At 44.8% G+C, this 25,772-nt stretch overlaps 2 protein-coding genes and 1 non-coding gene across 16 annotated transcripts in view; 1 reads left to right on the top strand and 2 right to left on the bottom strand.

Annotated features, from left to right (window-relative positions):
- The window catches only part of Slbpl (stem-loop binding protein like), a 7,516-nt gene extending 3,440 nt beyond the window's left edge, over positions 1-4,076 (bottom strand). For 2 of the 7 annotated variants that reach the window (XR_010059536.1, XM_063277047.1), the window contains exons 1-3: positions 3,536-3,910; positions 3,347-3,423; positions 94-195 (exon numbers count right to left, since the gene is read on the bottom strand). Coding sequence is in view for 3 of the 7 variants with exons in the window: in XM_063277047.1 (XP_063133117.1) it covers positions 94-158 (65 nt within the window). In the remaining 4 variants the exon portion in view is untranslated. Of the gene's footprint in view, positions 1-93; positions 196-3,320; positions 3,424-3,535; positions 3,911-3,936 lie in introns of those variants that run through there. The other 5 variants (XR_010059537.1, XR_010059538.1, XR_010059535.1 and 2 more) reach the window with 5 other exon arrangements.
- Positions 871-977, bottom strand: LOC120098428 (U6 spliceosomal RNA). Its single transcript, XR_005496589.1, has one exon. It is a non-coding gene; the product is annotated as a U6 spliceosomal RNA (small nuclear RNA).
- On the top strand, positions 3,963-25,772 carry Cdc25c (cell division cycle 25C). Of its 8 annotated transcripts, none has more exons than NM_001401323.1 (15): positions 3,963-4,119; positions 4,208-4,305; positions 4,457-4,682; positions 6,145-6,239; positions 7,831-7,876; positions 9,952-9,985; positions 10,224-10,313; positions 12,634-12,732; positions 13,805-13,954; positions 17,806-17,907; positions 19,423-19,485; positions 22,129-22,227; positions 22,868-23,001; positions 23,641-23,752; positions 23,932-24,310. In NM_001401323.1, exons 3-15 carry the CDS (start codon positions 4,492-4,494, stop codon positions 24,082-24,084), a joined length of 1,368 nt encoding a protein of 455 aa, NP_001388252.1. In that variant the 5' UTR covers positions 3,963-4,119; positions 4,208-4,305; positions 4,457-4,491; the 3' UTR covers positions 24,085-24,310. The 8 variants fall into 8 exon arrangements, 7 of the variants coding, with proteins under 7 accessions (NP_001388252.1, XP_063133443.1, XP_038952800.1 ...); XM_063277373.1 differs by having other exon boundaries at positions 3,978-4,119; positions 4,461-4,682; positions 23,932-25,772; XM_063277372.1 differs by lacking the exon at positions 3,963-4,119 and having other exon boundaries at positions 4,173-4,305; positions 4,461-4,682; positions 23,932-25,772.

Below are 25,772 nucleotides of genomic sequence, written 5' to 3'. Positions count from 1 at the left end.
ACAGGGTGCCTCTCAAAGCACATGACTACGGCCGTCAAAGTGCAACGCCTCAGCTCACACTACCTCAGACCCCAGCCTTGCTTCCCAGCTTACCTGGCATGACAAGGCTCTGTGGTGACTCCCACACTTACCATCTCCATCCTAGAGGACAAAGACATTTCACACACCTTCTTTCTGGGGAAGCAGCTTCTGCAGCTAAAAGGGATATTAATAAAGCGACAGGCTGAAGATGCTAAATTTTCCAGTCATCGTAACTGCCAAAATCCTCAGAGTAGAGAAAGGTTATGGGTTTTTTTTTTCTTTATTAACTTGAGTATTTCTTATTTACATTTCGATTGTTTATTCCCTTTCCTGGTTTCCGGGCCAACATCCCCCTAATTACTTCCCCTCCCCTTCTCTATAGCTGTTCCCCTCCCCATCCACCCCCCATTACTGCCCTCCCCCTAACAATCACGTTCACTGGGGGTTCAGTCTTGGCAGGACCCAGGGCTTCCCCTTCCACTGGTGCTCTTACTAGGATATTCATTGCTACCTATGAGGTCAGAGTCCAGGGTCAGTCCATGTATAGTCTTTGGGTAGTGGCTTAGTCCTGGAAGCTCTGGTTGGTTGGCATTGTTATTCATATGGGGTCTCAAGGCCCTTCAAGCTCTTTCAGTCCTTTCTCTGATTCCTTCAATGGGGTCCTGTTCTCAGTTCAATGGTTTGCTGCTGGCATTCGCCTATGTATTTGCTATATTCTGACTGTGTCTCTCAGGAGAGATCTACATCCAGTAACTGTCGGCCTGCACTTTTTTGCTTCATCCATCTTGTCTAATTGGGTGGCTGTATATGTATGGGCCACATGTGGGGCAGGCTCTGAATGGGTGTTCCAAAATTATGGAATGCTTCACGAATTTGTGTGTCATCCTTGTGCAGGGGCCATGCTAATCTTCTCTGTATCATTCCAATTTTAGTATATGTGCTGCCGAAGTGAGCACAGGTTATGGGGTTTTGTTGGCTTTTTTTTTTTTTTTTTTGAGACAGAGTCTTCTCCATAGCCTTGATTGGTGGTTTGAAAGGAACTAGCCTCCAAATTGTAGTGATTTTACATCAGCCCCCCAAGCTCTTGGATTCCAGGAGTGAGCCAAGTCCAGGTTCTTCTCCTTTTCATATGTGTGCTGTGTAAGTCTGTTCACATGTATGGGTGCATGGGTGTGACCATGCATTAGATCAGGTGTCTTAATCTCTACCTTGTATATGGGCATAAGTTCTCTCACTTGATCCCAGAGCACAGTTAGGCTAGCCAACTTATTCCAGGTAGCCATTGTTTCTGCCTCCTGAAGGCTAAGATAACAGGCAGCCCATCATACTATCCAGCATTTATGTAGGTTCTAGGAATCCAAATCTGGTCCTTCTGCTTGCCTTTATCCACTGAGCCATTTCTCTACTCCCGAAGCCCACCTTTAAAGGTTGTATTTCTGGCTGTTTTCAAAAAGTGGTCTGCAAACTATTAGCATGAGCAGCACCTACAGCCTCAATCATTCCTGGGCCTCTATAGATCTATTAGCCGGCATTTTAAACAGTAAAGTTTTAAATTAAAACATTTCCTTTGTTTGTGAGGCAGGGTTTTGCTAGGTGGCCCAGGTGATATAGAATTTGTGATTCTCCTGCCTCAGCTGCACAAGGTTTTAGACTGCAAGCTCTCCCCACCAAGTTCCCACCACTTTCCTTGATACTGGGTCTTGCTATGTAGCTAAGACTGGTAATTATCCTTCCTTAGCCTCTGCAATGCTGAGATTATAAGTAGGCATTACCATACTCAGGTTAAACGTTTTTAGTTATGAAAAATTTCAAGGTTAGTGTGGTAACACATGCCTGCGATCCCAGATTTTAGGTGGTTAGGGCAGGAGAATCATGAGTTTGGGGCTAACCAGGGCTATATTACAAGACCCTGCCTCAACTCACCATGGAAGGAAGGAAGGAAAGAAGGAAGGATGTATGAAAGAGGGAAGGAGACTGGAGAGATGGCTGAATGGTTAAATGCACTGGTTGCTTTTCCCAAGGGCCTGGGATCAATTTCCAGCACTCACATACATAACAGCTCACAACTGCCTGTAGCTCCCACCCCCTCGCACGGACATTCATGCAGGTAAAACATGAATGCGTATGAAATACAAATAAAATATTAAAAAAGGAAAAAATTAAAATGTATTCTGAAGTAGAGTACAGGAAACTGGGTGGGTGTGGCATTACCCCTGTAATCCCAGACTTCAAGAGGCCAAGGGGGTTGGGGATTTAGCTCAGTGGTAGAGCGCTTGCCTAGGAAGCGCAAGGCCCTGGGTTCAGTCCCCAGCTTCGGGGAAGAAAGAAAAAAAAAAAAAAAAAAAAAAAGAAGAGGCCAAGGGATTTCAAGCTGAAGACAAGTTTAGGCTACATATCGAGACCATGTCTCAAAACACACAAGAAGCATATCTTTTTTTGGGGGGGGGTCTTTTTTTCGGAGCTGGGGACTGAACCCCAGGCCTTGCGCTTCCTAGGCAACGACTCTACCACTGAGCTAAATCCCCAACCAAGAAGCATATCATAATGCTTTGCTACTCATAATTACGGTCCTGGGACCAAAGACAGCATCAACGGAGAATTGCTTACAACTGTAGAATTTTAGGTCCAAACCCAGACCTACTGAATCAGAGTTCACATTTTTTTCAAGATCTCCAGCTGATTAGTATGTACATTAATTGAAAATTCGCACCCAACCACAGCCCCACACTCACAGCCAATTACTTCATCTATACTCACACCTACTCTCCAAAGTTTTGAAAAAAAATACCAACACTAAGAATTTCTTGGATTTGGGGGCTGAAAAGATTCAGTGGTTAAGAGCACAGACAGCTCTTGCAGAGAAATTGCCCATGGTGGGCAGCTCACAACTGGCAGTAACTCCAGCTCTAAGGGATTGCCTCTGGCCTTCTAACTGGCACAAATGTTCATACATCTAGACACATAATTAAAAATAAATCTTAAGGGCTGGAGAGATGGCTCAGTGGTTAAGAGATCTGACTGCTCTTCCAGAGTTCCTGAGTTCAAATCCCAGCAACCACATGGTGGCTCACAATCATCTGTAATGAGATCTGATGCCCTCTTCTAGTGTGTCTGAAGACAGCTACAGTGTGTTTATATATAATAAATAAATCTTTAAATAAACAATTCTTAAAATATTCTTGACTGGGAACTAACAGCTAAATGACAGTGCTTGTCTAGTGTGCTCTGGGTTCCATACCAATTACCACCACCACCACTACTAGTATACTCGCCGCCTTCTTCTTCAAGCAGGGTCTTACTCTAGCCCACGGCGATCTGGACTCACTGCGGGATGTCCTCAAACTCACGGCGACTCTTCGATTACAGTCTTCTAAGTGCTGGGATTATAGGCATGAAACCCTCCTGTCATAAAGAATACGTCAAAAAGGTTCCGTTCCTCTACTCTCTAAAAAGGAATTTCTATCCACTCCTCCCTCTTGGGAGGGACCAGTGACAGCTCAACATCAACGCACACCTGTCATGCCCCAACCACTGTCACACCGGTGGCAGGAGCTCCATTTCCAGCCGAAAGGTAACAAAACCCAAGAGAAAGAAGCAAGGAGAAGCGAACACTTGACTCCAAAACAGTTCCTCAAGATTGGCAATATTAAGGGGACTCAATTTAAATCTCCCGGGGTTGCTGGGGCGGAGACAATTGAGTGCAGGAAAAATGTAGTGATTGGCCAGAGGGAGAGCCAATGTGCACCGCAGGCTCTCTCCGTGGCGGAGCCAACTAGGTACAAGCCTAGCGATTGGTCAGGGGGAGGGGTCTGCTTCTGATGCGATGATTGGCTGACGCTGCTAACAGGAGGGCGATGATAGGTTATTGTGAGAGCGGAAGGTTTGAATGGTCAGGCCTATGGCTGTTGGTTTTACCTTCAGGCCATTTCCGGAGAGGAGCAGCAAAGCTGAACCTCAGGCTACGTGGATGCAGTTTTAACCCGAACAGCCGCGTCTGTTCCTCAGATTCCTTGTCATTCGGTGGAGTCTTCGCTTCCATCCAGTCCTGCAGGATTTTTTTTTTCTCACACAAAATTCAAGTCGGCCTTTAAACTTAAGGTAAAGCCGAGAGCTGTGTCAGTCCGGGAATCTCGGATACTGCAGGGTTCATTCGGGACCGGAAGTCCGAATAGCCTTGTTTTGTTAGATCCGTTTCTTCTGGTCAAGAACGTGAAGGTGGGTGGTCCGGATCAAGCCAGTCTTCTCTGCATTCCACCTTTGAAGTCCTGAGCTTGCCGGAAGTCTGTAAGTTTTCGCCCTGAGCAACTGCAATGTAATATAATATTCCAGGAGATTATACTTCATCCTACGGGGATGCTCCTCCACCCATGCTCAGCCGGGCACTGAAAAGGGTGGAGAGAGGAAGTGTTAACTATCTGGAGTGTTCTTCTCCTAGATAGCTCCACCTCGCTCGGTGAAGACGCTGAGGTCATGTCTACAGTACCTTTCCCAGCTGCAAGTGAAGAGGGGAGTTATGTCTCAGCACCCAGTTTTAGGTTCAAACAAAGGAAGATGTTACACCTACTTTTGGAGAGACACGCTTCTTTTACCGTTGGTTCAGATTTCCCCGAATCTCCGGGTGACAAACTCCATGACTCGGCAAACCTAAGCCTTCTGTCCGGGTAAATTAATTTTTAAAGAAGATTTACTGTTAATTTAGGGGTGTGTGTGTGTGTAGTCAGCATATGGGAACATGTTTGTGCTTGTAGGTGCCCTCAGAGGTCAGAGACATATCCCCGAAGTTACAGGTGGTTGTGAGTGGGGGAAGAACATCATGATCTTAATCACTGAACCATCTCTTCAGTGTGTAAATTAATTTCTATTTTTACACCTTATCTTTGATTTTATGAACAAGTTTGTTTGCTGAATTATCCTGTTTCAAGGCTCAGGGTCTGAGTCTCAACTATGATCTGGATGAACTATATGACTCTGAGTCTTGGGTTTCCTTTCTATGTAACAGACAACCAAAAAATTCTCTTTCTAAATGGGGCTTGGTTTGTGATCTCACCATTCTGCAGGCTGAGAAAGGGATAATCAGTAGGTTGGAGGCCAGCCTGGGCTACTAGTAGTGAATTCCAGGACAACTAGTGGGCTGTATATAGCGTGACACCCTATTGCAAACAAACAAATAACAAGAAGAAAAAAAATTAATTATCTTTCTTATCAGGAATAATCTTTCCCTGTAATGTGGGACTCGATGTGCTGTGTAGAAAAATTTTAAAAGCTCTATTAGTGTGTTGTAGGAGTTGTCACTTAAATTGTATCAGTGTTAGTATCATACTTTAAATTCTGGTCATGCTGTCTTTACACCTCATTAGCAAACAAGTATTTGAGTAGAAATTCCAGGGAGGAATTTGAGTTTATGTGTTCAGGGTGAACAGGCTAGACAATCGGGGGTAAGATTCTATTCGGCCAGGTAAGATGGCTGGCTCAGCATAAAGGCACCATCACCAAGCCTGATGGCCTGAGCTAGGGCCCCTGTCTATTGCAAGCAGTCTTCTAACCTTCACACACAAGTCCGTGTACATACAATAAATAAAATGTGGTAAAAATTCTTAAAAGTGATCCTTTTAGATTCTCATTAAATAAATCCTATCTCAGTATATTAGTGAAAAGGAAGCGAGGTTCACACTACTGAAATAGAGAAAAAGTGTGTGTGTGTGTTGGGGGGGGGGTTTCTTCTCAATCCAGTCTGAGCTGATCTGTTTGGATACTGTTTAATTTTTTTGTGATAGTAATTGAGAGAGATTCAGATAAAGGCATGGTCTCTCTCTCTCTCTTTTTTTTTAAAGATTTATTTATTTATTTTATATGAATACAACTGCTAGGATTACAGGTATGTGGCACCACACCAGCTAGGAATTGTATTACTTACTGAGCCCGTCTTCAGACACACCAGAAGAGGGCATCAGATCTCATCACATATGAGTTGTGAGCCACCTTGTGGTTGCTGGGATTTGAACTCAGGACCTCTGGAAGAGCAGTCAATGCTCTTAACCACTGAGCCATCTCTCCAGCTGGTTTCTACCTTTTAAGGATAGTATACCCTAATGGGAATCTTGATATATTCTTATGTCTCAACAGAGGAACCCCAAAATGTTGCCTTGACCTTTCGAGTCTTAGCAATGGAGAGGTGTCTGCTTCTCACCTTTCTACTTCTGCTGACATTGAGGAAAACGGTAGGGGTATAGTCTTTAAAAAAAAAAAAAACCTAGCTTTTAACCTAAAAGTTATATTTATTAATTTCTTCTGTGTATGAATGTTTTGCACGCACATGTGTATGTGCCCTACATGTGTGCCTGGTGCTTGCAGAGGCCAGAAGAACTAGGTCTTCTGGAACAGGAGTCACAGACTGTTGTGAGCTCCACAGGATGCCGGGAAATGAGCAGCAGGCACCGTGTGGATGCCGGGCCCTTTAAGAGCAGCAAGTGCATGCACCTAACTGGGCATCTCTTGGGCTGCAGAGATGGCTCAACCTTTAAGGCTAAAGTTACAACTTAAGGAAAAATAACTTTTCAGAGAAAGAATATGGTGCCACGCTAGAAATGGAAGATGGAGAACGTGAACAATACTATATAGTATGTTCGCTTATGTAGATCCAGCCCTTGGCAGGCTGAGGCCAGCCAGGGCCACTGTGTACTAAAACCCTGAGAGAACACTGCCTAAAACTAGGAATTTTGAGGTAAGAATTTTTTTTAGTTAAATGATGACTGGAAGGAGAAAATATCAGTAATAGAAGAAGAAGGAATATGTTTTGTTGACTGAGTAATGTTGGGAATGAAAGTAAAGTTTTTATCGTTTATCATTATCATTATTGTTGTATCCCAATTTAATTAATCTCAGTAGAAGCAAAGAAACTGGCATAAAAATACAAGGCCCTACCTTCAATCCTTAGTACCTTCCACATATAAAAGAAAAAGAAATTACTTGTGTATGTATGCACATGTGTGTGTGTGTTGTCAACACTAACTCTTGTCTTTTTTCCCCTTTGTCTAAAACAAAAGGCTTTGCTAGTAAACCATTCTACCATTTACTCTTAATTTCTGATTTCCTAGGTAACCATTTTCTTTTCTGTTTGTTTTCTTGGGGAGGGGAGAAGTTGGAGGCCTGAGACAGTGTCTTGTGTAGCTTTAAACTCACTGTGTAGCCTTTGAACTTCTGATCTACCTAATTTTACCTTGATGGGCTGGAATTTTGGGCATATTTGTGCCACCATGACTGGCTTTAAAAAAAAAATAAGACTTATTTATTCTTACATGTATAGTGACTGCATGTATGCTTAATGTATACTTGGGGCCTGAAGAAGCTAGAAGGGATCAGATTCCCTGGGACCTAGAGTTAAAAATGGTTGGGCAGCACCAGTGGGTGCTGGAAACCAAATCTGGGTCCTCTGAGTCATCTCTCTGGCTCAGTTAATGTTTTAAAAAAAAATTATTTATTAGCTGGGCGGTGGTGGTGTACGCCTTTAATCCCAGCACTCTAGATGCAGAGATAGGGAGATCTCTATGAACTCAAGGCCATCCTGGTTTACGAAGCAGGATACCCAGAGCTGCACAGAGAAACTGTGTTTTGAAAAATCAAACAAACAACAAAAATATTTATTACTAGTGTGTAGTCAGGTAACAAACTATGGGAAACCGATGTGTGCCTCCGTGTTTTTTTTACAGAGGTAAGGATTGAAGCCAGGGCTTTGTGCATGCTGGGCAAACACTACCAAGTAAGCTATGATTCTTGTATCCCCAGCCTATGAGTCTTCATATCTGATTGCAGGTTCCTTGGACTCCTCAGGACCTCAGGATATTCACTTAACTGGCAAGTAAGTTCTGCTGCTAAATGGTCTGCATGCTGTAGCCTTTCTGTATGGATCACAGGGGTGTTACCCTATGTGGGCTCTGCACACTATAAAGGACTTTGTGGGGCTGGAGAGATGGCTCACTGGTTAAGAGCACTGACTGCTCTTCTAAAGGACCTGAGTTCAATTCCCAGCAACCACATGGTGGCTCACAACCATCTGTAATAGGATCCCATGCCTTCTTTTGGTGTGTCCAAAGACAGTGACAGTGTACTCACATACATGGAATAAATAAAATCTTTAAAAAAAGAAAAAGAAAGTTTGGCGGGGGGGGGGGTTTCCCCAATATTAAAAAAAAGAACTTTGGATAATAGTGAACTTGGAGGGCTCCATTCTCACTTGACAACTTTTAAGTTTTCCAGTTCTAAATAGTATTGTGAAATCCAGGCTATTTTAAACCAGCATTCCTGGAAATACCTTGCTTTTACATGAAGGAAATGGTGCCCTGCACTCACGTTAGGGCTTCTCTTTGCACGTGAGAAGTGCTGTATTTTAGTGGCTAAGGATATGGGTAGGAAATGAGTCTGTCTGGGTTTTGGTGGCTTACTACTTTTTTTTTTTTTTTTTTTTTTTTTTTTTTTTTTTTTTTGGTTCTTTTTTTTCGGAGCTGGGGACCGAACCCAGGGCCTTGCGCTTCCTAGGTAAGCGCTCTACCACTGAGCTAAATCCCCAGCCCCTGGCTTACTACTTCTTAATGGGACCCACAGGTTTTTGTTGTTGTTGTTGTTTTGTTTTTTAAGATTTATTATTTATTTATTATAAGTACACTGTTGCTGTCTTCAGACACACCAGAAGAGGGCATTGGATCCCATTATAGATGGTTGTGAGCCACCATGTGGTTGCTGGGAATTGAACTGAGGACCTTTGGAAGAGCAGTCAGTGCTCTTAACCACTGAGCCATCTCTCCAGCTCAGACCCCCAGTTTCTTTTTTTTTTTTTTTTCTTTTTCTTTTTTTTCAGAGCTGGGGACCGAACCCAGGGCCTTGCGCTTGCTAGGCAAACGCTCTACCACTGAGCTAAATCCCCAACCCCAGACCCCCAGTTTCTTAATTCATTGGCTTGCACTTTCTTTATTCATATGAGGTGACAAAAGCACTTATTAAGGACAGCTATTGCGGGTTGGGATTTAGCTCAGTGGTAGAGCGCTTGCCTAGTAAGCGCAAGGACCTGGGTTCGGTCCCCAGCTCCGAAAAAAAGAAAAGGAAAAAAAAAAAAGAACAGCTATTGCAAAGACTAAGTAAAAATGAGAGGTGGACTACGTGGGACGTTGTCTCAAACAAAACAAAACACCACCTAAACCAGAAATAAAAACATAGCCAACAAGAACCAGGTAATATGGTTTACATCTGTAATCCCAGGACTCAGGTGGGAGAGGCATGAGAATCAGAAAGTCAAGGCCAGCCTTAGCTACATAAAAAGCCTGAGGCCAGCCTGGGCTGTGTGAGACCCTACCTTAATGCCATCTCCCACCTCCATCCCCACCCCAAAAAAAGAAGGAAATAAAACAAAACATTTATCTTGCACATACTAGACATTTTATGTTTGTTGTTAAAGCTATCGTGAAGTCTCTTCTGGAGATCTTAAAGTAGTTAGCCAGGGGGTATGCATAGAGTAAAAACTGATTTGAATCCAACTCTTTCAAAATGTGAGTAGCCTGTTTTGTACAGACTAAATAAAAATTTGGGAGGGAAGAAGAAATTAAAAAATAAAAAATGTAAGCCAAGAGTGGGAGGCGCCCTTTGGCGAATGTTCACCTAGCTTGTACAAGGCTCTAGGTTCCATCCCTAGCACTTAAACTGGAACAAAAGATGTAAGACAAACTCCCCTTTGGTGCATGTTTATCTTGTAGAGTTAGGCTGGTGAACTGAGAGCCTTTCCCCCAGGACACCACTAAGTCTTAGATATCCCAAATATTGTTGGAAGACACATAGAATCATAAAGACTAGGGCCCCTTAAACAGAAGGAACTGGGGAGCCCCCAGCCACTGAAGAACCAAGGTGTATGTGGTGATTAGCTGACTAGTGCTTGTTTTTGTTCAGGGATTTTCACCAGGACCTTATGAAAGGCATCCCAGTAAGTAGACTTCCTTCCCTCCCTCCCTTTCTTCCTTTTTGCCTTTCTTTTAAGAGAGAGCCTCACTGTGTTTGGCTAGCTGGGCTAGAACGACTGTTGAGCACTGAGACTAGAAGCATGTGTCACCAAGTCTAGATTTTCCTCTTGACTTTGGTTTGTCTCGGGTGGGAGGGAGGCAGAGCCCAGCTGGCCTTGTGGCTGTGGCTGCTGGGTGCTTCCTGTAGACAATGTCTTCTAGGCACAGCTTCTCTGTAGTACTCCAAATGCTTTGGATCATGGCCACAGAAGGAAGGATGCAAAGTGTAGCACATCTGCAAATAAAGAAAATGTGAGTATTGCTTCCTGAAATGCGAACTGTCAGTTATGTTGTTTATCGGCTTAGATCTCACTCACTTTACTGTTGTGTACATAACTGTTGGGAAGTCTTCATCGTGCTGTGCATGAGTGCAGGCTCCTGTGAGGGCTGCTGGGAACCAGTCCTCGCCTTTGCTCCTGGGTCCAGGGGTGGAATCAAGGTCATTAGGTCTCTTTCCCACCAAGCACTGTCTCCCACTGACCATCTTGCTAGCCCTAAATCACTTTGCTTTGTGAGAATATACCTAACATAATATGTTTGCAAATTCTTTGGGGGGTTTTGTGCTTTTATTGCTAAGTATTGAGTATAGTCCTCATTCAAGCAGCCCTCTGACGTCACTAAGCTGTACTCCTGCCTCTGTACTTTTTTGTTTCTTTGTCTTGTATTCCTGAGGATGGAGCACTGTATAGCCCTAGGGCATGCCAGGCAAGCACTCTGTAGCTCACTTTTTGTGCATGTTTTTAAGACAGAGTCCATGGGGCTGGAGAGGTGGCTCAGTGGTTAAGAGCATTAACTGCTCTTCTCAAAAACCTGGGTTCAATTCCCAGCACCCACATGGCAGCTCAAAACTGTCTTTAACTCACAACCTCACATAGACATACATACAGGCAAAACACCAATTTACATTAAATAACAAACAAACAGGGCCCAGTTACCCAGGCTTCCCAAGTGACTGGTGTTATAGGCCTTCACTCGCAGGCAAAGCTAAACTTTGGGATTGCATGGACAGCTTCAGCAAACACTGTCACTGGACTGGCTGTATGTCTGGCCTCCTTTCACTTTTTATTTTGAGACAGAATGTGAATTAAGTTGTGACCTGAACTTGAGGCCCTGCCTCAGCCTCTTAGGTGGGAGTACAGATATGCACTAGCAGGCCCATATTACTTTGTCTGATCTCTCCTTGGTCTAACTCTTTTGACACTAATGGTCCTTTTAATATCAGCTTTACACCATCCCTTACACCATCCCGACCGAGGTGAAAGTGCCCTTTGCTGAGCTGCCCCTCACTACGGTGATTCTTTAATTCGTCACCTAAGCTGCTTGTCTCGCCATCTTCTGTCTTCCCATCCTTCCCCTAGATTGGTGTGCGTGCTGTAGCTGCTTTCTTTTTTTCTTCCAGATTCATGTATTTTTATTTTGTATGTATGAGTGTTTTGCCTGTGTGTGTTTCTGTGCACCACATTAGTTCGGTGCCCACAGAGCTGGAAGGGGTCACTGGATTTTCTGGAACTGTTGTTGCAGGTGCTTGCTGGCCGCCATGTGGGTGCTGGAAATTGAACCTGGATCGTCTCTAAAAATAACATGTGCTCTTAACCACTGAACCATATTTAGCCCCCAATATTATTTATTTATTTATTTATTATATATAAGTACACTGTAGCTGTCTTCAGATACACCAGAAGAGGGCATCGGATCTCTTTACAGATGGTTGTGAGCCACCATGTGGTTGCTGGGAATTGAACTCATGACCTCTGAAAGAGCAGTCGGGTGCTCTTAACTGCTGAGCCATCTCTCCAGCCCCATATTCTTTTCTTATACTAGAGAAGGTATGCCTGTTTTTAGCTGTTTATAATCAACTGCCTCTTAATTTTTTTTTAACTGCATTTATTTATTGTGTGCGTCTGTCTCTGTGTCTCTGTGTATATTTGTGTGCTCATGTGCCCATAGAGGTCAAAGGACAACCGACCTCTTTGAGTCTGTTCGTTCCTTCTGTTCCTTCTACCACTTCAGTTCCAGGGATCGAATACAAACTGTCAGGCTTCGTGTCACGTGCCTTTGTCAGCTCAATCATCTTCCTATCCCTATTATTGCTGTATTAATCTCCCCGTTAGTCACTCTTTAAAATGTCACAATCCCGGGGTTCAGTGGTTAAAAGCACTTATGCTTTTCCAGAGGACTCGCATAAGTCTAGCTCCAGAGGGTCTAGTGTCCTCTGGCCTCTGCAGGGACCAGGGGCACACATGGTACATACGTATATGTGAACAAAACGCTCATATACATAAAGTAAACAAACTTTAAAAACACTCAATATCTACAGATAAGGTTGCAGACCCCTTCCCATGCACACTTTCTTCCATCCCTGTCCATTGCTTATGATGATAGAATTCGTGTCCTCCAAAGCAAATCTGCGTCAGACATCAAATCCACAGCGTTATTGATACAGATACGATTTAATGATTACGTTTATGTGTTTCATGAGAGTTACTCATGGTTTGATCAGATTGATATTTTTGGCAGACAGCATTACTGCTTCTCTTCCTCCAGCTGGTTGATGCAGGTTTTTCTTGTGCAGATAAACACCAGTTTTAAAACATTGGAATGGGAGGCACCTAGGACCCCGAGGCTTCAAAAAAAGCCTGGCGATCCTCTGGCTTCTCCTCTCTGTGAGCTGGTGAGTTACTGACTTCATCAAGTGCTGGCAGAAGTATCTTGGGTTCCTGGTTGTCGACTTTTCCTAAGCTGCCTTAGCTGAGAAGAGGGTGGGGATGGTAAACTCAAGCATAGAGGAGCTGTGTGTCTCTGACCATTTGGGGTGTTTAAACTGCGGGGGTGAGGATTTTTCTTAGCCTTTGGTTCCTTCTTTTCCTTTCCTTTCCTTTTGGGGATTTCAGGTAAGGTCTTACTCTGTAGTCCAGGTTGTCCTCAAGCCCAAGCTTTCTCAGACTAGGTGTTAGGTTAACAAGCATGCGCCAGTGTCTCTTCTCTGGCTTTGAAATGAGCTTTTAGCGTGCTGCTCGGGCCAGCCTTGAACTCCTTTACTCGGGCTCTCCTCCTCTCCCTCCTCCTCTCCCTCCTCCTCTTCTTCTCCCTTCTCTTCTTGTCACTCCTCTCCCTCCTCTTCTTTTTTTTTTTTTTTTTTTTTTTTTTTTTGGTTCTTTTTTTTCGGAGCTGGGGACCGAACCCAGGGCCTTGCGCTTCCTAGGTAAGCGCTCTACCACTGAGCTAAATCCCCAGCCCCTCCTCCTCTTCTTCTTATCTTCTTCCTCCTCATCCTTGCCCTCCTCCTCTCCCTCCTCCTCTCCCTCCTCTCCTTCCTCCTCTTCCCCTCTCCCTTCTCCTCCTCATCCTCTTCTCTTCCTCCTCATCCTCTCCCTTCTCCTCCTCTTCCTCCTCATCCTCTTCTTCCTCTGTCTCCTCCTCCTCCTCTGTCTCCTGAGTCCTGTAGGTTTCTGCCTCTGCACGCAGCTTATTCTAAGGGTTGTACAGTTTAATTCTTACATTTATATTGCTGCTATATTTTGAGTCAGTCTTTGTACATAATGTATGAGTTCTGAATAAGGTAAGGATTTCTTATTTTTTCTAATATTTTAAATTTCATTTCTTTTTTCTCTTATTGAGTCAGAATTTGAGTATGTAGCTCAGGCTTGCCTGAGACTCCAGATTCTTTTATGTCAGCCCCTGGATTAGTGGGATCGTAGACATGCTTTCATACTGGGCTTTAATCTTGTCAGTATACTTGACAGGAAAATGGAATCTTGCTGGAAAGTGAAATGAAGAATCTGGGCAGTCCCATTACTACAGTTCCAAAACTGAGTAAAAATCTCAAGCTAGAAGACCAAGAAGGGATTTCAGAAGACCCAATGGAGTGTTCCCTGGAAGACCAAGATGCCAAGGTTTAGTGTTCTGTTACTTTTCAGTTTTCAACCTTTCTTTTGCATTTACTCATGCATGTGTCTGTTTCTGTGTGTGCATGCACACGCATGGCATATATGTGGTGGTCAGAGGACAGTTAGTGAAAGTTAGTTCTCTCCTACCTTATGGTCCAAGCATCACTCGGTAATCAGGCCTCACAAGCTGAATCATCTCAGTGGCTTTTGGGTTTTTGTTATTGTTTTTGTTTTCTCTTTTCTTAAAAAATTAGGGTCTAATTGTGTAGTCCAGGCAATTGACATTGCTGTTTAGGCTTGAGTGGCTTTGAGTGGCCATCTTCTGTCTTCACCTCCTGAATACTAGGATTATAAGTGTGAAGTTCTGTACTATCATACCAACTTTAACTTTTCATTTTGTTTGTTGGCTTGAGGTTGGGTCTCACGGTGAGGCCCAGGCTGTCCTGGAGCTCACTTGTAGCCAAGGCAGTTCTGGAATTCACTGTAGTAGCCTAGGCTGCCTTGAAACTCTTGGAAACCCTCTTCCCTCCGCCTCCCAGGTGCTAGGGTTACAGGCATGACTTCTACACTTGATCTTAAGTAAACAATATTGTTTGCCTGTTGGACTAGGGCTGTGATGAAACAAAACAAACAAAAGAGCAGAGTCTTCCTGGTGATGTATACCTGTAATTCCTTTGCTTTGTAGGTGGGGGCAGAGGGCTGGGAATTAAAGGCCAACCTTGATTACATAGTACGACCTGGTCTCAGCAAGGACAGTAGGGTTGGAGAGATGACTGCAGTAGCGAGCCCTGCTCTTCCAGATGACCATGGTTTCAGTTCAAAAAAAAAATTTTTTTTTTTACTTAAAAAAAAGAAAAGAAAAATCTTTAGACTCTGAAGAGATACCTGACAGACAGTGTCTTATCACCATGGAGATCATCCTGTTACTGGGTGAGAAGTTTTGGTCAGTAATTTTAGTCACTATCAAAGCAGTTGGCTGGAATAACCTAGCAGGCTCTTGCAAGTATCTTCCGAGGCACAGGGAGACGGTCTGAAGCTGTGTGTGCCTTGTCAGTGTGTGTTGACACCAGAGGTAGTTTCTGAGGTGTTTAACACTTGTGAGTCAGCTTTGCTTGTTTGAAAACAAGGTGCACAAAGATGGCTTTAAATGCATTCATTTAAATGGAGGGAGTTGTGAAGGGCACAGAACTGACTGATGGAGGTGTGAGAATTAGAAATAAGTGATTTGCCAGCCTTGGCAGTTGGTTCATACTTAGAATGCTTGCACTTGGTCCATTAAGGAAGGAGAGTTTCCTCAAGCTTGAAGTTACTCGGGGTGACAGGAATGCCCTGGTTCAACACAAGACAGGTGTGGTCTCGTGGAGTTAGGTACTTGGGCTCCAGTTCTTGCCCACTACTAGTGGCAGACTATTTGCTAGACTACTGTAAACTTCGACTTTCCCTGTTAAATTGGACAGCAGGGCTAGGCAGAAGGCTCAACTCATAGAGTACTGGTTACTTAAGCATAAGGCCCCCACTTCAGGTCTTCAGAATCCACCTAAATGCTGGATGGGCCCACCAGTAATTCAGCTCTAGAAAGGTGAAGCCCGCAGAGGGGAGATTGGAGCACGCTGCCTAGCTAGACTTAACCTTACCAGCAAGTTCAATTGACAGGCTCTGCCTTAGTGACTAGGAAGAGGAGTGACTGACTGAACAAGACTCCTGGTGTTCACCTCGGGCCTCCACACACATTTGCAAACATACACACATGCAGATGGATTACATGAATACACGTGCAAAAAAATGAAATGGAGAACATGATAAACCTTTCATAGAATTGCGGTCCATTTGATAAAGTATTAAAAGCAGTTTGTGTAATTCCAGCACTCAGGAAGCTGAGGCAAGAGCATCCAAATTCAAGGCCAGCCTGGCTACGTAGTAGTGCCCAATTCAGTCTCTGCTTCTCCCTGAAGTAAAACAGGTTCTCCTCTCGCCTCTCTGCTGTCTGTCTGTCTGCCTGTCCATCCGTCTCTCTCTCTGTCTCTCTGTCTCTGTCTCTGTCTCTCTCTCTCTCTCTCTCGTGTGTGTGTGTGTGTGTGTGTGTGTGTGTGTGTGTGTGTGTGTGTGTGTGTGTGTAAACACAGGGAAGCAGTGTCTAATGAAGAATATCGATTTTTATTGTATATCTTGAATGTTTCCAATTTTTTTCTTTGTGAAATATAATAAAATAGTTTTTTGTTTTTGTTTTTTTTGGCTAGGAGTGATAGCACATGCTTTTAATATCAGCATTTGGGTAGTAGAGGCAGAATGAGCTGGAGACTAGCCTGGTCTACATAGTTCCAGCCCAGCCAGGGAGGGATACATAGTAAAACCTTCTCTTCTCCTCCTGACTCCCCCCCCCCCCCAAAAAAAAAGAGAAAGAAAAAGAAAAACTTAAAAACAGTTTGTAACTTTTATTTATGTGTCTGTGTAACTATCTGTGTAGGCCAGAAGATTGTGTCAGATCTGCTGGAGCTGCAGTTACAGGCTGTGGTAAGCCACCATGTGAGAGCAGCAAGTGCTTTTAGCCACTGAGCCATCTCTGCAGCCCTACTTTATTATTGTCAATAATAACCGATGAGGGACCACATTCAGAGAGCATTCTGTACTACGGTGAGCTGTTAGTACAGCGAAAACAGTCATAACTTAGAGAGGATCTCATGGGCTAGAAAGAGAGTTCCATTTGGCCTGGAGATAAGGCTCTGTGGTTAAGAGCACTGGCTGTTCTTCAGGAGGATACAGGTTTGGTTCCTAGCACCTACACTGGTGGTTCACAACTACCGGTAACTCCAGTTTCAAGGAATCTGATCATCACTTCTGGCCTCTGTGAGCAGCAGGCACAAACATGGTGCACATACTTACATTTAGGCAAAATATACATAAAACAAAAATGAAATAAATCTTTAAAAAAAAAGATAGCTCAACTGGTAAAGCACTTACTGTGTAAGCATGGGGGCCCCACCACCAGCCTCAGTACCCACATGAAAAGCCAGATGTGGTAACCCTTCCAATCCCAGTGCTGGGGATGCAGCCACGAGAGGCTGGCCACCCTTGCCTAGTCAGCAGGTCCCAGACTTCTTTGCAAAACCCAAGGAGGACGACTTCTGAGAAATGACACCAGCGTTGACCTCTGGCCTCCACCCCCAGGAGCATTCACATGTACAAAGAGAAGATCCATCTCATACAGGAGGTCCCCAGTTCAGTCCCTGTCATGGGGTGGGGAGGGAGGAAGGCACATTTCTCTCTGGACTGTCACCTGTACTGCTGTTTTTAAGGCAGAGCCTTATTATGTAACCCTGATTGGCCTTGGCATTCTAATTCTAAATGCTGGGATCACACGTGTGTACCAACATGCGGGATGTGTAAAGAATGTCTTGACACTGGTCAGTTGAACTCAGGTCCTAGCAGACGTTAGGTAACTGCTGAGCCCTTGAGCTTTACCCGGTCTACGTAGCGTTCAGACAGGACAGTTTTATACCTAGATTCGAGGACCTGCCTCGCTGCAGTTCATCATCTTACATTCCCGCCCAGGTTCTCCACATCCTAACAAAGTTATACTTATTTAAAACTTCTTTTAGATTTTTATTTTACTTATATGTATATGCATTTAGGGTGTGTGTGTGTGTGTGTGTGTAGGCATGCATGTGTATATGGAGGTCAGAGAACAGTTTTGGGGATTGGCTTTCCCTTCCACATTTATACATTTATATAGGTTCTGGGAATTGAACTCAGATCGCCAGGACCCAGCAAGTACCTTATTTACTGAGCCATCTTGCCCGTCTAGTTCTTTACATGTTTAACATGAGAACTGGGAGTAAGTGGGAGTTTTGTCTTTTCAGGGCTTAAGTCTGAAGAAGACGGTCCCTCTCTGTGGCATGGATGCCATTGAGTTGGAGGAGGAAGATTCTGACTCAGAGCATCTGACTGGTGATTTCTCAAAGGTGAGTTTGGTTGTATATCTCTGCCTCTTCCTCCCCTTTTCCCTCCTTTCCTTCCCACCTTGTGTGTGTGTGTGTGTGTGTGTGTGTGTGTGTGTATGTTGGTTAATTTAAAAAAATGGTAGAAAATGATAACATTTATCCCAAACCTTATCAACCAGAAAAATTATTTTTTGTATGTATTTTTAGACTTTTCTACACAAATACACACAAACAAGTGAGTTTTGTTTCCTCCACCCTGCAGCAGCAGCAACAAGAAATCCTCTTACCAACTGTGGGTCTGTCAAGGTTTTGTGTTTCTGTGTTCCTTTGTATGTCTCACCAGATAAGACACAGTAGTAGAATGCGTTTATTTTTTAGAGTAAGTGTGTGTGTGCGTGAGAGTGTGTGTGTGTGTGTGTGTGTGTGTGTGTGTGTGTGTGTGTGTGTGTGTGATCATATTATAATACAAAAGGAAAGCTTGTGGGAGTTGGTTTTCTCCATTCACTGTGTAGGTCCTGGGGATTGAACTCAAGTTTTCAGGCTTGGTGGCAAGCACCTCACCAAGGGGTCCTATCTCTGGTCCTGTGGTCCTGTTTTTTAAAGATAGTATTTCGTAACTCAGGATCTTTCTGCATCAACCGCCCAGCTGCCAGGATTGTGGAGGTATTCTGATGTGCTTGCACTTTTACTCTTGGTTTGGGGTATGTGGGGGGCTATGTGTGCTTCAGTGTGTAAATGCTTGTGGACACTGTAGGTCAGCCTCGGATGGAGCTCCTCAGGAGCTGTCACCTTGTACTTTGAGACAGGGTCTCACTGGGACCTAGGGCTTGAGGTAAACTAGACTGGCTGGCCAGCAACCCCAGGGATCCTCGTGCCCATGCTTCTCCAGCTCGGGGTTACTAATGTATGCCATCCTACCTAGGTTTATTTGTGCATGCTAGGATCAAACATAGGTCCTCAAACGTGCATTATATACCAACTGTTTACCCGGTTTACGCCTCACCATGTTATCGTTAACAACAATAGTAAAAAGACTTGTTTTCTCATATACACACACGCACACACAGATATATATGAGTGCACATTGGAAGAGGGAATCAGATCCCATTACAGATGGTTATGAATGAGCCATTTCTCCAGCTCTTCGAGTATATGTATGGGCAAGTGAGCCGTAATGAGGTGCTGAGACGTGAACACTGGTCCTTCAAAAGAGCAGCAAGTGCTCTTAACCACTACAGAGGTCTCTAGCCCCTCATTTCACCATTAAAGAAATAAAAAAGATGTAGCCAGACATGTTTGCCTTTAATACAAACACTTAGGAGGCAGAGGCAGGCAGATCTCGGAGTTCAAGGATAGCCTGGTCTACAGAGCTAGTCAGGAAAGCCAGGGCTACACTGAGAAATCAAATAAAAAAAAAAAAAAAAAAAAAAAAAACGAACAAGAAAAGAATCGCTTGGAAAAGGCAGTTTGGGAGTGTCTATTGTGATGCTTGGGTGGGAAGTTCCTGCAGTTATTTCAGTTCTTGCTTCTTTGTAGGCGTGTGTACTGCCAACGGTGCCAGGGAAACACCAGGATCTGAAGTATATCAGCCCAGATACAGTAAGCATACTTCTGAAGATGGTACCTGGTTAGATCATGTCATCAGCACTGGCCTGTGTCCCAACACCCACGTCAGTCTTTCACTCCGCCCACTCCGATGGGCTCTTACTCAACTGGAGCTGTATTGAAGGCTCCTTTCTATTCTTTCTTTTGTAGACAGGGTTTCTCGGTGTAGCCCTGACTGTCCTGGAACTCATTCTGTAGACCAAGCTGGCCTTGAACTCAGAGATCAGCCTGCCTTTGCCTCCCAAGTATTGGGGTTAAAGGTATGCACCACCACTGCCCAGTTCCAATTTCTATCTTTTTAAAGTTTTTAGTTAAGGGGATGGAGAGATGGCTCAGCAGTTAAAAGCACCAGATGCTTGTCTAGAGGTCCTTTAGTTCGGTTCCTAGCAACCACGTGGTGGCTCACAACCATCTGTAATGGGATCTGATGCCCTCCTCTGACATGCAGGTGTGCAGATAGAGCACTCATATATATAAAATAAGGCTTAAATTTTTCTTTCGTTAAACAGATAATGTATTATTGTAGATAAAGGAGAGAAGGGAAGGAAAATATAAAAAGAAAAAAATCACTCAGTTGGGTTCTCAGCAGTTACGAATCCTGATTTATATGTTAATTCTCTCCCTCCTTCTCTCTCTCTCTCCTTCTCTCTCTCTCCTTTCCTCCTTCCCTCCCCTCTGTCTCTCTCTCCCTCTGCTTCTGTCTTTTTTTCTCTCTCTCTCTAACACACACACACACACACACACACACACACACACACACGATGACTCTCCTCTTGAGACAGAGTGTCTGATTCTCCTTCATCCTGACTGACTGTAAATCACAGTGTATTTGAGATGACTAATGATCTCAGAGTGTGTGCCTTCTGCCTCGACTTCCTGAGTGCTGGGGTTATGAGCAGGTGGCACCGCACCTGATATAAGGAGTGCTGGGATTATGAGCAGGTGGCACCGCACCTGATATAAGGAGTGCTGGGATTATGAGCAGGTGGCATTGCACCTGATATAAGGAGGGCTGGGATTATGAGCAGGTGGCACTGCACCTGATATAAGGAGTGCTGGGATTATGAGCAGGTGGCACCTCACCTGATATAAGGAGGGCTGGGGTTATGAGCAGGTGGCACCTCACCTGATAAAAGGAGGGCTGGGGTTATGAGCAGGTGGCACCTCACCTGATATAAGGAGGGCTGGGATTATGAGCAGGTGGCATCGCACCTGATATAAGGAGGGCTAGAATTATGAGCAGGTGGCACCGCACCTGATATAAGGGCTGGCAGTGTTGCAGGGTAGGGGAATAGGCTTGGTGTGTGTACTGTACCACCTGAGGTACTCCAGCCTCCTACTCTCCTCCTTCAGACAGAATCTGGCCTGGAACTTACAGTGTAGACCAGACTGGTTGTGATTATTGAGATCCGCCCACCCAGCTTATAAAAAATGAAGTAACAATGAACTTGTAGTGTTCCGGTTAATTTGGTGAGATAATCAAAAGCACCCGAGATGAGGCCAGCCAGGGCTACATAGTGAGGTCTAGTGTCAAGGAAAAAGGTCAGGTGGTGGTGGCCCCACATACTTTTAATCCTAGCTCTTGGGAGTCAGAGGATGTCACATTCTGTGAGTTTGAGGCCAGCCTAGTCTACAGAACAGATCCAGGACAGCCAGGGCTACACGAAGAAGTCCTATCTCAAAAACAAAAATCTATGTTGTCTTAATAGCTATGAAATCTGTTATACCAGAATATGTTTAACTAAACCCTCTGAATGAATGCTTGAGTGGTTTGTAACATTTCAGTATCCTGAGACATTGCTAAGATGAGAATCAGTTTGTGTACTTTTACTTAAGGGGTTAGAAACTGGGCACGGTGGTACGTGCTCATAATCCCAGCAGTTAGGAGTTGGGGCCAGGAGGATCAAGAATGCAGAGCCATCCTCTGGTACATAGTGAGTTTGAGGACAGTCAGGCTACTTAAGACTTTATCTCACAAAACAAAGATTTTAAAATAGGAAGTATAATTCCATGTATTTTGTATGTCCTTACAAAGTTCTTTCTTTTTTTTTTTTTTTTTTTTGATTTATTTTATTATATATAAGTACACTGTAGCTGTCTTCAGATACACCAGAAGAGGGCATCGGATCTCTTTACAGATGGTTGTGAGCCACCATGTGGTTGCTGGGAATTGAACTCATGACCTCTGGAAGAACAGTCGGGTGTTCTTAACCACTGAGCCATCTCTCCAGCCCACAAAGTTCTTTCTTGAAAGGCTGGACAAGTTTATTCTTCAGGACTTGGTGACTGGGGAACTGTCCCTCACGTCCTCTTACATTGGGTTGTCTAACCACTACTACCTCTGCTACTGCTCTACTCCTTAGCTGTCACCTGAGAGGCTGGTCTTAGTCATGCTTTCTTCTAATAGACACCCTCAGTATCGGCCATTTGGGTCGTCTACACAGGCCATTTCCATGTCATACTCATGTGGGGTTAGGCTTACTCCACTTGCCCTGTTACAGCAAATACAGGCTAAGTTTGGAGGTTGTACATATAGTGCGATTCTGGGTGACTAATGGAAATATTGCTAGAAGGAGCTGTGTGGCTCCTCTCTCGGAGCAAAGGTGAACAGGATATTTAATCATTCTTTGTGTGCAGGTGGCTGCATTGCTGTCTGGGAAGTTCCAGAGTGTGATCGAGAGGTTTTATATCATTGATTGCCGTTATCCGTATGAGTACCTGGGAGGACACATTCTGGTGAGGTTACATCGTGGGCACTGGAAAAGGAGAGGCTGCAGATTCGATTTTATTGAGAAGAATGTGAGGGCAAAGGGTCCGTGAACTCTAGCACTAGGACAGAGATGATTGATACATTCAGACCCCATCAAAGGAAGCCCTTATTCCCATTGTAATCCTGTGTACCTTGAGCAATCCCTTTCCCTTCTTGACAGTCTCCCTCTTTCCTGTGAGACACTATGAAACCTAAAAACCAGGAAGTAGTTTGCAAACATTTAATGTTCATAAACAGTTCTCGTGGTTTATCCTGTACTCTGGGTGGCTCTGTTTTGTGAATATTTATTGAGCAGCTACATAGCAAACTGACAAATCCTGGCGTAGGTACAGAGGGAGGCTTAGGTTCTTTTTTTTTTTTTTTTTTTTTTTTTTTTTGGTTCTTTTTTTTTTCGGAGCTGGGGACCAAACCCAGGGCCTTGCGCTTCCTAGGCAAGCGCTCTACCTCTGAGCTAAATCCCCAACCCCGAGGCTTAGGTTCTTAACCTGGAACTCCTTGTTGCCTGTTTTTTCTGGCCTCAATGCCCCAGAAAAGTATCCCAGTCATTCCCGAGTACTGACTGTACCCAAGTCCTTGAGGAATACTTGCTAACATTCTTTTCTGCAGGGAGCCTTAAACCTGTACAGTCAGAAGGAACTATACGAGTTCTTTCTGAAGAAGCCTGTTGTCCCTGAGGACACCCAGAAGAGAGTCATCATTGTGTTCCTCTGTGAATTCTCCTCAGAGAGAGGCCCACGAATGTGAGTGTCTGCGATGGTGGGAACAGACCTTGAGTGAGATCTGGCACTTCAGTTCGGACAGAGATGAGCCTGAACGAATGCCTTCCACTGTGATTCGCAGGGTGCCAGGGTGACTGAAGGGAGGCGCTCCTATAATTCAAAAGTTGGAGCGCTAAAGCACTGGGCACTGGAGATGTGACTCAGCTGGCAGAGTGCTTGCCTAGAATAGAAACTCCTCGGGTTTGATGCCCAATGTTGCATAAAAGTGGGCATAACTATACACACCTATAATCCCAACACAGAAAAGTAAGGGAAGGGTTGGGGGTTTAGCTCAGTGGTAGAGTGCTTGCCTAGCAAGCACAAGGCCCTGGGTTTGGTCCCCAGCTCCGGAAAGAAAAAAAAAAAGAAAAGAAAAGTGAGGGAGTTCTGGTGTTTCGGGGATACACAAGTGGGAAGATGAGAAATTAAGGTCATCCTGGGTTCTAAATCAGCCTGGGCTAGAGACCCTGTCTCCAAAAAGATCCAGATGTGGTATATCATGTGTCTCTAATCCCAGCACTCAGGAAGCTGTTCTTCCCCTCCCTCCCTCCCTCCCACTGAAGGACCATAGAGTCCTGACTTTGCCTCCTTCATCCAACCCATCTTGGATTTTCCTTACAGGTGCCGTTCTCTGAGAGAAAAAGACAGGGCTCTGAACCAGTATCCAGCATTATACTACCCTGAGCTGTATATCCTCAGAGGGGGCTACAGAGATTTCTTTCCAGAATATATGGTAAAATGATGTGGGAGACATGGTGGGAGGGGTGCTCCAACTGGGCTTCAGTGTGCAATCCCCAGGGGCTGGAAAGCCGCCTAAGAGAAAATCTGTTCCTCAGCTTCAGTGAGCAGCACCTCTTCTCCTGAGTAGGCAGAGCTCCGGAGTCTGAGAAATCTTTGTCCCCTACCTTTCAGGAGCTGTGTGAACCCCAGGGCTACTGTCCTATGCTTCACCAGGACCACCAGGCCGAGCTGCTGAGCTGGCGCAGCCAGAGCAAAGCCCAGGAAGGGGAGCGGCAGCTGCGAGAACAGATTGCCCTCCTGGTGAAGAATGTGAGCCCTCAATAGTGACTATGACGGTGGCAGTGAAGACACTACAACCCTGAACAGGAGTCATCGTCCATGTTGCTAAGCCTATAATTGTATCTGCAAACACACGCATAGCCGGGCGAGCTGCAAGGGCCTTTAGTCCCAGCGCTACGGAGGCAAAGGCAGGAGAATCTTTTGAGTTTGAGGCCAGTCCGGTCTACATGCAAAACAAAGCAAACAACAAGCCCATTAAACAAAAACCTCTAGATGTCTGTGAGCCACAGCCTGTCATGCTGCTGAAGCACTCCTGAATGGGCTTGGTTCCTGTGGAGCTGCTGTGGATCCTCGATGACGAGCAGAGAGGGCTGCGTGGCTTTAGAGGTTCATAGAGTTCTCCTCCCAGTCTCCCATGTCTCGCTATAGCCAAGCAGTTCCTTTGCACAGGCCTCTGGTTTTTCGAGAACATTGCTGACCCTCTTTGTGTTTTCTTCCCTTTTCAACCTCTTTACTCAAATGGGAGAGTAAAATCAAAGTGGCTGGGAACCCAGTCTCTTCCTGGAGGATGTGCATGAGGAGAACAGTCATGAGAGGAGCCTCCTTTAAGGGCTTGTCTATTCACAAGAGCCCTGACTGAGTCAGAGCTTATACACTATAAACAGTTAGGAAATAGAGTCAGTCTGGGGAGAGGGATCATTGGGTGTGTAAAGGTTGCATGAGGGTTGGGTTCCAAACCTAGGAAGCTAATATAAAGCTGATCACTCTACTGTAATCAGTAATCCTAGTCCTTACCATGAGAAGGGAGCTGGGGACAGAACCATGGGAACTCTTAGGCCAGGTAACCTGACCTACAGAAGAGATCATGTCTTAAGTAAGGGGAAGACGAAGACCAACACCTAAGGTTATCCTGTCCTACACACACACACACACACACACACACACACACACACACACACACACACGGTCCATGTTTCCAACAGCATATATACTAAAAGTGGAACAAAAGCATGACCTCTGCAAGAATCATAATGCAGATTTGTTGTGTGTGCGCGCGTGCATGCCTGAGTGCCTCTGTGTGTGTGTGTGTGTGTGTGTGTGTGTGTGTGTTCGTTCCTGCGTGCATGTTTAATTCATGGCTCCAGATTTTAAGCTAGAACTGAGGTTCTGAGTTTTAAAACTGTCTGCCAAGTGTGGAGCAAGTGCCTATAGTGAGTACTTGGTGAGTCAGACCCTGTGGTTCAAGGTCACACTCAGCTCTCTGCCAGTGCAAAGCCAGCCTCAGCTTTGTGAGGCCCTGAATTACAAAAGAAAACCAGATCCTCCCTTTTCAGGTAATTTGATGCACCTTGGGACATAGTAACAATTGCTCTGGACCTAAGGCTAAGTCTGTGGCTGTACTGGCTGGCTTTGTGTGTCAGTTGACACAAGCTGGAGTTATCACAGAGAAAGGGGCCTCCCTTGAGGAAATGCCTCCATGAGACCCAGCTGTAAGGCATTTTCTCAACTAGTGATCAAGCGGGGAGAGCCCAGCCCATTGTAGGTGGTACTGTGCCTAGGCTGGTGGTCCTGGGTTCTATAAGAAAGCAAGCTGAGCAAGCCAGCAAGTAACATCCCTCCATGGCCTCTGCATCAGTTCCTGCTTCCTCCCCTGTCTGAGTTCCAGTCCTGACTTCCTTTGGTGATGCACAGCGATGTGGAAGTATGAGCTGAATAAACCCTTTCCTCCCCAA

The sequence above is a fragment of the Rattus norvegicus genome, chromosome 18 (genome assembly GCF_036323735.1).
Source record: "Rattus norvegicus strain BN/NHsdMcwi chromosome 18, GRCr8, whole genome shotgun sequence".
Lineage (NCBI taxonomy): Eukaryota > Metazoa > Chordata > Mammalia > Rodentia > Muridae > Rattus > Rattus norvegicus.
Note: the sequence above shows the minus strand (reverse complement) of the source record. Positions and strands in the feature narration are given on the sequence as shown.

Excerpts from the sequence above, each read along its gene's own strand:
- Cdc25c (XM_063277373.1), top strand. The coding sequence starts at position 4,492 with ATGTCTACAGTACCTTTCCCAGCTGCAAGTGAAGAGGGGAGTTATGTC. Across the intron at positions 4,683-6,144 it reads AACCTAAGCCTTCTGTCCGG|AGGAACCCCAAAATGTTGCC; the intron begins GTAAATTAATTT and ends ATGTCTCAACAG. Across the intron at positions 9,986-10,223 it reads ACCTTATGAAAGGCATCCCA|GCACAGCTTCTCTGTAGTAC; the intron begins GTAAGTAGACTT and ends AATGTCTTCTAG.